This window comes from Ptychodera flava, chromosome 1 (genome assembly GCF_041260155.1).
Source record: "Ptychodera flava strain L36383 chromosome 1, AS_Pfla_20210202, whole genome shotgun sequence".
In the NCBI taxonomy this organism is placed as follows: Eukaryota; Metazoa; Hemichordata; class Enteropneusta; family Ptychoderidae; genus Ptychodera; species Ptychodera flava.
Window position 1 is genome coordinate 16,011,335 of NC_091928.1, and position 12,001 is coordinate 16,023,335.

At 38.5% G+C, this 12,001-nt stretch overlaps 2 protein-coding genes and 1 long non-coding RNA gene across 3 annotated transcripts; all 3 read right to left on the reverse strand.

Moving 5' to 3' along the window:
- Positions 1-363: 363 nt before the first annotated feature.
- LOC139131296 (uncharacterized) lies at positions 364-2,801 on the reverse strand. The gene is made up of 3 exons (XR_011552100.1): positions 2,457-2,801; positions 1,399-1,568; positions 364-483 (listed from the first exon to the last, which is right to left on the reverse strand). It is a non-coding gene; the product is annotated as an uncharacterized lncRNA (long non-coding RNA).
- A 338-nt stretch (positions 2,802-3,139) lies between these two features.
- LOC139131291 (uncharacterized) lies at positions 3,140-5,922 on the reverse strand. The gene is made up of 3 exons (XM_070697285.1): positions 5,716-5,922; positions 5,221-5,367; positions 3,140-4,257 (listed from the first exon to the last, which is right to left on the reverse strand). The coding sequence occupies exons 1-3, from the start codon at positions 5,920-5,922 to the stop codon at positions 4,036-4,038; spliced, it is 576 nt and encodes a 191-aa protein (XP_070553386.1). The 3' UTR covers positions 3,140-4,035.
- Positions 5,923-7,738: 1,816 nt separating this feature from the next.
- On the reverse strand, positions 7,739-11,769 carry LOC139132489 (uncharacterized). Its single transcript, XM_070698839.1, has 5 exons — positions 11,720-11,769; positions 9,999-10,105; positions 8,880-9,093; positions 8,427-8,551; positions 7,739-7,895 (listed from the first exon to the last, which is right to left on the reverse strand). The coding sequence occupies exons 1-5, from the start codon at positions 11,760-11,762 to the stop codon at positions 7,803-7,805; spliced, it is 582 nt and encodes a 193-aa protein (XP_070554940.1). The 5' UTR covers positions 11,763-11,769; the 3' UTR covers positions 7,739-7,802.
- Positions 11,770-12,001: the final 232 nt, after the last annotated feature.

Sequence of the window (12,001 nt, forward strand, 5' to 3'; positions counted from 1 at the left end):
TAAATAAATAAGGTTTTAGACGGCTAATTTTTGTGAAAATCGATAATCTAATTGCTCCTAATAGAGTTAACACAGGGATGGCGGCCATTTTGATTTCAAGGGTCGGACAATATTTGGTTGCTTCTCCAGTACCAAATTTTCCAATTTGGTACGATTCCTAATGTTTATTCTTGATTTCGAAGGAAGTGGTTAAAAGTTCCTTTACAGAAAGTTCAAGTCTTTCAATTTTGAGGCACGCAAAACTTTATGGCACAGCTCGATTTCGCAATGAAGAGGCAGCAAGCCTGCATGGCCTGACACGTCATGATATGAAATAATGAAATATGGCGCGAGGAATCGCTTAGAACTTGGTAGACAACTCACCAAACGGCTCTACGAATTCAGCTTCAGACGCAGAATCCTTTGGTATGGCGAAATCGGATGGTGGATCGGTAATGGACACCTGCAAGCATTTGCCTGTCACTGCAGTCAGTGGATACACATCTGAAAAGGATATGAGCAATGGCTCGACTGAGGACTTGAAACAACAGATTGTCTCAGTCACTTGTGAGTGTCATCTGGTGTATTTCGGAGTACTCTTTCGTGTACAAACAGTTAATGTATATTTCCGTGATGAAGTTTTCAAATCGATAGGCGTCAACGCAGGTAGTCATCCGAGCGTCCCTTAATGTTATCGTGAGTGAACGGACACCTGTTCTCCCAATATTGAACTTTTGTGCGATTTTACCGATTTCATTTTACTTGTTGGTCTGATATACTGACAAATAGAAGCAGTTTAACATTACCGTAAGCCACTCCATCAAACAATAATGTAGTTTTCAATGGTCTTTTCACCGGTTCCATGATGCTTTTCGCGTTGGATAACACATGGTACTGTATTTGTGGCTGTTGTTACCCTGACCGATGAATTTGTCGCTGATAGAATGACTCGGTACAAAACTTGCTTTTCGGCATTTTCAGTTTTGACAATGTGATACAATATATACAACAAAAATATATCATGTTTTGCGTTGTGAAAAGAGTGCTTTAGCAGGCCACAGCAGTGCATTGTGGGATAACCGGAAAAGGGTCTGTGGGGTGATTTGACCTGCATATTTGAGATTCCGTCACAGACTTGTTTTTTTCCGATCATTGAAATTTTATGGTAGAATAAGTAGCTTTTACAGTATTGAACGGAAACATACACAAAAAACAAACAATCAAACAAACAAATGGACAAACGAACAAACAAACGGAAAAGCAAGCAAAACGCACACATACAAAGGGGCGTAAGAAAGCCCGACAATTGCACGTTTTTTCTTCCATAAGTTACACAGAATACCAACTGGATAAATGTTCATGTCGCTCTCCCCTGACTACTGATCCGATCTCCATCTTTTGAGAAACCAGCGTACAAACCTTGAGGGATATTTCGGAAAGCCATTCCCATATCTTCACCATTGTAGTAGTAATGCAACGCGGAGTTCGGATGACGAGCTATACCAACACGATCACCTTCACATAATCCATGCAGATTCATATGATATCCGCCACCGATTCGTTTGAAGTCTTTGTAAAAGTCTGTACCACTGTCAATGACAATAGAAGTTACTTCGGTTCGTTAATTGTATCGACATATGGCAGTACTGCAAAGGGGAAAATTGCAAAAATAAGTGGAGCTATTTCTGTAAACTGTGGCGTAGACACCATCGTCTTCAAATTTCATGCATGATGAAGCTATGCAAATGAAAATTATAAATTTTGGGGTCTTGACTTAAAATTCTCACAACTTTTTTTTGGCCAATTTTCGTGTGAACGAAGTGTGCTTTGTATCTGCAACTTTTCTCATTATTTTAATGATTTAAGTTTCAAAGACATTGTGTCTGTGCTTGTATACTGACCGACAGATATACGTGAGTTTGATACTCAGTGGCACCAAGAAGGAGTTTAAATGTAGAAATGATATCCTATGGACATCCCATAATATGGCTGCTGATTTAAAGCTTCATGTATATATTTTGGAACTTGTATGATTACCTACCGACATCAAAGACCGACCCCTTGATATTCATTCACTATCACTGAATTCAAGTTTATCGCTGATTGTGATGGAAGCCTGTTAGTTCTGATATGCACATTCATGATCCAAAGTAATGCTGTATTGTAGTAAATTAGGAGACATGTGGAAGTATACTCGCCTGTAGATGGCGTTCACTAAAGTTATCGAGCAACAGCCTACAATAATACCATATATGGAAGCTAATTAAATATTTATAATTGAGCTAAGTTAGCTTGTCAGCCAATCAGCTACCTACTTCTGTAGGCTCTTTAGCGAGCAACCACCAACAAAAACATACAATTGTTGTCTACAGCATTAATCCAAGCACTATGGGGCTTCCCCTTTGTTTCTTGTGCGAACAGAGAAGTATACGTATTTATATGTCTTATAGGAGGGGCATAAACGAAAGACATGTTACCTTAGGAACCAGAATCCTTGACCTTGTCCATAGCTGTCACCGCGGTAAAAAACGTCATCAGGAAATTTCTGATACAAAGTGACACCTACGAATGAATGTCAAAGGAACAACGATAAGCGTTTCAGGCAACCAAAGAAACTGTTTGCGTGACAACCTGTTGGTTTCTTGGCGGGCAGGCCTGGCGGGTATTTTATTGTCGTGTCAGCGGGCAGTGAAAGGGCTGGACAATTTTTCAGATGTCGTTACCGAACAGGGAAGTTTTAATAGCTTTTTGACAAAGTCATTAAAATCTAAAAGAGTTTACAGGGAACAGGATTTCATTTTCTAGCCTACTGCTTGTTTGGACTCACATTTTGAAGCCAACAAAGTAAAATGAAGTTTTCACTGGCTTGTTTTTTTTGTGAAAATGAAAAATTCAATCTTTCTCATGGACTTAAGGTAGAACGCACCTCGGGGACAGACATTTGGACTCTCAAACTTTTACAATTCTGTTCTGATATCCCACATGTGGGGGTTCATTTTAAAGCTCTTGGCAAAAGAAAACTTTTTACCGGCTTGGTTTTTCGAAATGCGAAAATTTTTATTTTCCTCTATAGAGTTAACACAGGGATGGCGGCCATTTTGGATTTCTAATATCAGTAAATCTTGTGTAATTTGTTTCTCTAGTACCAAAATTTGCACGGTGACCCCCGATTTTTATCCTTGATTTTGAAAGAGAATGACTGAAAGATTCCTTGAGGAAAGTTAGAGCAAAAGTTTAAGTCTTTCACTTTCGAGGTGCATGCTACCTTAACCAAGGGTTCAAAGCGGCCATTTGGAATTCAAAATATCGGTAGATTTGAGACACGTCGGTTTCTTAGTCTGATTCTGATATTTAAGTGGTAACTCCTGATTTATGTTCTTGATTAGACAAGAGAAAAGCTAGGGTGTCTTCTTGCCACGATTTCAAGTTGCACGTATAAAATAAAACACGGCAAGGCAAAATATCTGCTGTAAACAAACAAAACTTCTCGAAAATTATTTTGTTAGGATGCACTTATCAGACTACAATTGAGTAAATTTGAAGCATTGAAATACTGGAGTTAGTCTCTCCGCTGACAGAACCGTCATTAGAAAATCGTGAGAAACGCACCTTTAATATGTTTATGGCTACCGAAGTGAATGACTAAATTTCTTATATTCGACGATCATTCTATCACGCGTCAAAATTTTTTGTCGAAATCATGACTATTTTACGGTGCTATTTCATAATAATCTTACAAGAAATGCAATAACGGCGACTTAGAACCTTTAAAGGGAGGAGGTCATCGGAACTGCGCGTGTGCGACTTCTTGTTTACAAACAATGTATTTCATGCATGATATCTAGATCCATCACGTCAACATAACTGCAAAAATTAAATTTTACGATGCTCATTGTTAACAAACATATTTCAACTTTCAACAATTGCCAACGTACTATACAGTATTTACATCGGTCGTAGGGGTCCCTGGTAACCTTTGAGCAGAGTTCGACGACTGCCTCCCTTTAAGTAATCGTTTAGATAATTTTCGATAACGAATTTATAATGTTAGCCATGCTAACCGAACTCCAGAGTTTTGATCTCCTTGTGGGCCATCCGATCGATCTTAATTTCAAATAATGTCCCAGTTGGAAGTGGTTTATTTGTGACAAATACAGCGTTGTCTATCGCCGCGTACTCGGCGTCGATCCGATAAGCTACCCTGCCACCGTCCTTGATGCCAGCCCGAACACCGAGGGCTTTGAAAAGCAGGGACTTTGACCCAGCACCACTCACGTCCTGCAAAAGGTGGAACCTTTAATGTTATCAAAGATCAGTTAATAACATAAAATTGAAGTGGTCCACCCTTGATCACATTTATTTTGTTTATATCGAATGAATGAACGAATGAATACACGAATGAATGAATAAATGAATGGATGAGAGAGTGAGCAACTGAATGAATGAATGAATGTATTAATAAATACGTGATCATCATCCAAAGGTGATCTATTGAGAAAAAGATGTCATGGTAGTGATGGCTTTCCAACGGCATTCTTTGACAGTGTAAAGTTTACAATATTACAATATTACAGTATTTTACCTCGCAAAATGTAGACAATTTTATTATTTCACGCACGTTTTTCAAAAACAAAAGGTTGTAAAGTAATCATCGCAGGTATTTTTTTACTTCATGCCTATTTTTACTAATTTTCAAACAGTGAATATTTGCTTACCAGGCAACTTTTATCTGACATAAGTTGCTTTCTTTAATTTTATTTTATATAATACAGACTTCCATGACTGAAACATCCATAAATAAAATATAAAATAAACATATACACAGATAAAACCTGTATTCGAAAAGGGTGCCTGATTTCTTGCGCATGGGGCTGAGGGCAAGAATTTAATTTGAAATGTAAAACGTATATTGTGCCCATTTTATTACTTAAAGGGAATCAGTCGTCGGAACTGTGCGCAAAGGTTGCCAGGGACCCCTACGATTGACGTAAACACTGTATCTAGGGTACGTTGGCGATTGTTGAAAGTTAAAACATGTTTGTTAACAATGAATAGCGTAAAATTTAAACGTTGCAGCTATGTTGACTTGATGCATCTAGATATCATGCATGAAATACATCATGTTTGTAAACAAGAAAGTCGCACACGCGCAGTTCCGACGACTGCCTCTCTTTAACCCGGTTACAGCTATGCTTCTTGGTCTTGATCACAGTCCCTCCACACTTGACGAATGACCCTTACCTGATTGTCTTCTTCAGATTCCGCTTCAGTTGGTTTTGACGCAGTCTCAGATACCAGGAAGGGTTCTTTACTTTTATGTTCTTTGGCTTTTGAACGTTGTGGTTCCACTCCATGTTGTTCATTCACCAGGTCCGACAGTGCAAGATACTGGAAAACAAAATATGCGGGCAGTGAAAAACACAACCGGAAAAGCGCCCGCTTGGGGGCGCATATTCACCACTCTCCTACGAATAAGAGCGAGAGTAATTTACAGTTATAACAATAAATGACAAGTCATGAAATATGTGTGGCACAACAGTTTACATTTACAATTGTCATACATAAAGTAAAATAACTTCTGAAGCTCAAATAGGTTGCATTGTGGGTACTTTTTACAACATGAGAAGAGTCTAAAAGTATACATGCACTTACACCAGACAGATTCAACTATTAAAGACGCTGAAATGATGGATTCACTGTCATTCCCTCGGCAATGTCTGCACTGTTCAAACTCACCTTAGTCTTTAAGAGTTGGTAATGGTTATCGCAGATATCGAGGAGAAACTGAACCATTCCAGCCTCCCCGGCCACTGCTGCAAACGATTTACTGGCATCCGTGTAGTTCCAGAATACATTCACCAATGAATTCAGAACTTCCCAACGATTTCCGTCTCGATACAAAGCGTCATCCCCGTCGCCATAGTAAGCCCGGGCTAGCTTCATCAAAGTATCTTCAAAAAGATAAACCGTTTACACTTAGAGATAATAAGGGGTCTCGTGATGACTAATAAATATCATGCATTATATTTCGATACACGCAAGCTGGAACTGTATGTGTCAGTATGTGTCAACCGCGACCTCCTCACTATCTCTGTAAAGGAGAACAGTCAATATCTGTTAATTGCCCTCCAAACTCTCCTCCAATAATTATTGAAACCGATCGCTAACGTGGAGGGTTGTTGACTCGTTGACAGCTCTCAATATACCAGGCGGATTACCTCATTGAATTAGGATCCGTAGCGACAGTTCAAGGAGAAGATTAGGGTGGGCGGTGAACATATATGGACTATTTTTGTGAGATAATGAGGGGCTAGGCAGACGCATAGCTCAAGCTTGCCATTGTAAAAATATTCATTTTTAATTTATTTATCTTATTTAATGCATCAATTTCAAGCTGCTGGACCGTGTGATAAAAAATACACTACGACTCATTTTTATCCCGTCATACAGTTCGCAATGTTTAATTCGCACTTGCACAGTTGAAATAACAGGATAAGTACTCCGACAGAAACCCAAACTCATGAGTTTGTATATTTTAATGGAAACTTTCCGATCCAGGTATTTTCATACATGCCACAATGCCGACAACTTGAAAGCTTAACAAGTTGTTTAAGTATGTCTTTATGTGGTATTTCGCTCTTAGATTTCAATCCGAAACGAGGTCGAGGCACACCCTAAGGCGGCAGGGTCATGTCTTTACTATGTTCACGGAAAAAGAAAAAAAACGTAACACGATTGGAACTAAATTGGGATAATTGGATATTCATATTTTTCACATTTCTCAAAAATGATATGTGCCCTATAGTTGAATGTTGCAATATTACATATTACTCATAAAAACAAGTGTATAACTGAAAAAGAAAAGCATATGAGCTTACATTTGCAGATTAAACAGACGTTACTTCACCATCCAATTATCCCGACTTAGTTCCAATCGTGTTACGTTTAAAAAGCACTATCGAAGACACAATTTAATTAAACACTTGTATTGAAAACAATGAAAAGTTCTTGTTGATTAACTGAGTCCTCTGCGCGATAATAAACAAAATATAATTTTTAAAAAGAGGTTCTGTTTCAGTATTGTGCATTTGTCAACGACCAGAATAAATAAGCAGATATGGATAAAAGCAATATCATCGCTAGGCGAAAAGTAGTAAAGCAATCAGAGTCAGCAATTCCCTGGGATGATTTGTTATACTCAGTTCGTTATCAGTTGAACACAGTAGAGAAATACGTTCACACTCTCACCTACAGACCAACTGATTTCCCAAATCCGGAGACAATCACACGTCTTTCTTTACGCTGGAACTTCATCGCAGCTCTGTTTAAGGAATCGATCTTTTCTTTTACTCATGAAACTGTCTTTGCTGATCCTTTAAGGTCATCGACCGCACTCTCCAAGGTGGCCAGTGTTTCCGACAACGCGGCGTCTGAAGTCGGAAACAAATCGAATGGTTTACGAATTATGAAGTGTAATTCGTTGTACGTTAAGGCAAATCCAGGACAGCTTTTCATGAATGGAGAAATGAATTTTCTAGGCTTTAAATCCAGTCAAAATTCTGACAGTTCCTTATGTTGACACCTTTTATCTTTGATGAGCTAAGATTTTGCAGTTTTGCTGTTCAAGGGATGGAAAATAAAGACTGCAAAAACAAGGGCCGGCTTGTCTAAGTATTTACGAAAATTCAATTGATCCTCTAAATTACATTACATTTACCGATTACGTATTATGAAATCATGTATTTTCTGACCTTTGACCGCTACACTCTCACTCTTGTCATCTACACATTTTTCAGACGGTTCATCGTCTTTTTCATCCAAACCTAACTTGACAAGAATCCTACTGATGTCAGTGTCTCGTGCTTGTAAGATTTCTCCATGATCTGTACTAACACCGGTACCGCCATGGTCGCTATCTTACGTAACAAAATAAAACAAGAAATATTTTTTTAATGCTGGCTGCTTGACGCAATACAAAGCATATGCAGTTCCTTACTAGTATTTGACCTTTACTAAGTTACCACTCGATGTTCGTCTCCAGAAATGTGGAATTTTGACCGTTTAACTTCACTATCGATAACATGATTGGAACTAATTTGGGATAATTGGATAGTAAAGCAATGTCGGTTTCACATGAGTTATTTGTAATATTGCAACATTCAGCTATAGACCACTTAACACTTTTGAGAAATTTGAAAAATTTGAAAGATCCAATTATCCAAAATTAGTTCCAATCGTGTTCGATGAATATAGTTGATGACACAGACCATTCTATGGTGACTTCATTTAAGAGCATCTGTGTCCAGGAAACCAGTAAAGCACATTTGAACGTTGATATCCTTTTGTCAGTGCATGGTTCATCTTTTGTTGTTCTACTCAAATTAAATTTGTCTTCTATGAATATCAATCGATTTAATGGCTGGTCAATACATGTTCCTTATCCTCACCTTTTCCTTATTTTCCTGGTTCATTGACAGATTTTCCAAACCTTCCAGTAACTCTTCTAAGGAAAATCCAGTGTTGGACCCACTCACTATCTTTCCTAGTTCATTTGTGATCGTGGTAATAACTTCTGCAAAAGCACATGGAAAAAAATTTATATAATAATATTATCGCTCCTTTGCGTTTATGCGTTGACGAATATGTTAATATGGATGGATGGAGATTTGCATGTATGCTACAAAACCCAATGTAATCTTATTATTGTCTGTGTCATTTTCTATACCTGTGTATGTATGTATGTATGTATGTATGTATGTATGTATGTATGTATGTATGTATGTATGTATGTATGTATGTATGTATGTATGTGCATATATATATGTATTCTTTACATGTACCTATGTATTTGCTTATGGATGTATCTATGTTTGTCTAAAAGCAATGGTATTATTCCGTACCTCTCTCGTCTTTAATGAGATCGAGTTCATTCTCTGTTTCGACGACGTAGCTCAGTGCTAGCATGGCGGGAAGGTATCGACCAATGACGTCAGAACCCGCGTATATGTGAAGTACTCGCTTTGCGTCTGCGTTGTTGAAGAAATGGCGATTGGCCGCCGCTCTCGCGAGATTATGCAAAACGTACAGGGATGACTGGACCAAACCCCATCTCCTCTGACAGATAACATCAAACAATAAAAGTCATCAACAAAGAAAAAGCAAGTACAGACAAAGTAGGTGAAAGGCTGCGATGAAATGAAACAAAAAGAGGTACAAACATTGAATGTGCCGGATGGTTTCTCGGACACTCAGATTTTTACGATAAATTTCTTGTCTGCCGCTTATATGGATTGTCTTTGAAGTTTATTTATTGTCATGGTAGTGAATGAAACCTTCACCGTTTCTTTGTGATTGTATCAAAATTATATTTTCCCCTACATTGGGTACAGTGGCCATTTTAAGTGTCAAACATCGGTAACTTTTATGTTATATGTTTCTTTGGTTATAGAGTTTGCATGCTATCCTTGGCTTTTTAGATCACGAGTGAATGTTCAAGAGATATTGTTTTCTTAAAGGAAGCTTGAACGAGAGTTTCCTTAGGTATTCATGGTGTTTCTTTCAGATTTTGTCTACATTGCAGTTATCGAACATGAGGATCAGCGTATTTTCACTGAACATGGGGTTGTTCAGGGCACTCATAGTTTCGTGGGTAAAGTGACAGGACGAGCAGTCGGAAACGGCCTCAGGAGAATGAATGAATGAATGAATGAATGAATGAATGAATGAATGAATACGGAATACCCAACAACTCTTGACTTTTAACCAGAGCTTTCAATCGGAGCGACATTTAGTAAAGGCTTTGGCTAGTAACACAACTTTTTTAATGTAGAGAAACCTAACTTGGGTAGAGTTATCATCATCGCAGTGTAAAATCAGAACATTTGGTGATATTTTCCTGGGTACATTGGAGAACCGTGAAGGCTTCTGTCAGCTCTTTCCCTCTCTCTCTCTCTCTCTCTCTCTCTCTCTCTCTCTCTAAAGAAAGCGCTAATGTACAAATGATAATTAGTTAATCTCACCACGTATATCTGTGATCCGGGCTCCACTAAGTTCTTTGTTTCCAAAACTATCGGCGGAACGTGTTCGTTCACGTTCAACCTAGGCGCAAGGGATTTCTGCAAAGCCTCTGTGGATTAAAAATAAACTACTCTGAAGGGAGTACAATCTCTTTTCAGGACAGAAGAACATTATATCACTTATAACTTGTGCGGAGCAGTGAGCCATCTCGTGATAGTTTCCATGCATTTTTGTTTATACGTAGGATTCAGCAATGCCGAGCATTATGTGTGACATTAATCACGGTAAGTTTCTCTGCCTCCGCTTTAAATACATCAGAAGAGAAAAAAATGCAAGAGTGCTGAGAAAGTGGGTCGGTGGCATGAAAATTCACAGGCTAGCGAATAAAGCTTGAAAAACAGGGAACGAATGACCGACGATATGGTAAAGACGATATCAGAATGATCGGAGAATGGCTAATTTCACTCATAACGTGACTGTCTTGTAAGGCGTCACCGGTGTTGAATTGGAAACCTGATCGGTTGAATCGAGCGAATATGACAAGAAAGCCTAATCCAGCAGAACGTCATCAAAAATGTTATTTTACTATGACGTAATATTTTGGCATCGAAGAGTGTACTGAGTGAACAGGCGACATAGTTTGTAAATATTCACGTGATTGGATCGTTCCGAGGTCACCACGAGGGCATTGACTTGTATACACCTAGATCGTTCCCTTACTGAACGCGACCAGGTTGAAAGTCTCGCCCTCCTCGGAAGCACAGCACACAGCCTTGTATTACGTGCTTTGTCGTCCTATTTCATGTAGATCTTGACAAAAAAATAAAAAAGACAGTAACACGAAAGATCCACATTTTCATAGATTATGTTTGAGCCTGATGATAAATTTTGCCGTTGAACTGAGAAAATTACTAATCATAAATAATTTCTAATAATATTCAGAATATTGATAATCATAGGTGATGATACCTCCTGCTTTATACGAGTATTGCCACATGAGGGATGCTATTGATATAAGCACGATCCGTTACATAAGTTTGCCTGCTTTCGGCGCATATAAGCTGTCAGGCAATTACACGAACTAGACATCATGTGGATATCGTCGTATCGCCAAAAAACTAAAATCACTGAGAGAGCTTTACAATATTGTAGAGAGTTCATGTAAGACTACTGTCTATGGCAAAAGTAATAAAAATTCGAGAATCATTCGCTAAGCCTTACTCTACACGCGCTTTAACGTTTCAACATCGAAGTCATTTTATCCGCTTCGTAATGTAATGGAGATTTCCGCGTATGCACCCACCACTTGAGGGCATGACAGAGCACCGACCAACCACAGGTGACTGTGGACAGAGCTAAAGCTTCTACACTACCGTGAGTATCGCACGAATGATAGTTAACATGGAAACGTAAATTTGATGAGTGAACACACAGGGCTAGCATATACAGCTGAAAGTAGTCTGCAGTAATTTTCATTTCCACTCTTACATAATTTAAAGTGACTGCCGACGTTGTCGAGGCGCACTGCTGAATGGGGAAGTAGACTGCACAGTTTACATTAGCTCGTTCAGTCGGCCAGGCATGGAGCTCGAGGTAAACAACAACCTTCCATTGTAGAATTGACGACTGGAATTTGGAAATAAAGAAACATTCTATAGCAAAAGAACATCGTCAAGATTAGATCACTGTTATGAAGACGAGAAGGTAATGAAAATTAACTTACTCAAGTTACCGAGGAGACTACCTAAATCACCAAGGGAGTCCATGATGATGTATGACCTCTTCCCCTCGAAGTGACCTTTGACATTGTTGATTAGATGTCATCACCTCACTTGTACGATTAATATTTATCTACAACTAAATCGCTGTACAAGGGTAAACACGATCATGCAATGCACCATCAATATTATCAATAATTATATAGTTTCTTTCTTGCAAACCATTTTAGCAAACGCACGAGAGTAAAGAGATATGCTACAGAACCCGAGATTTCAAATTGCAACTA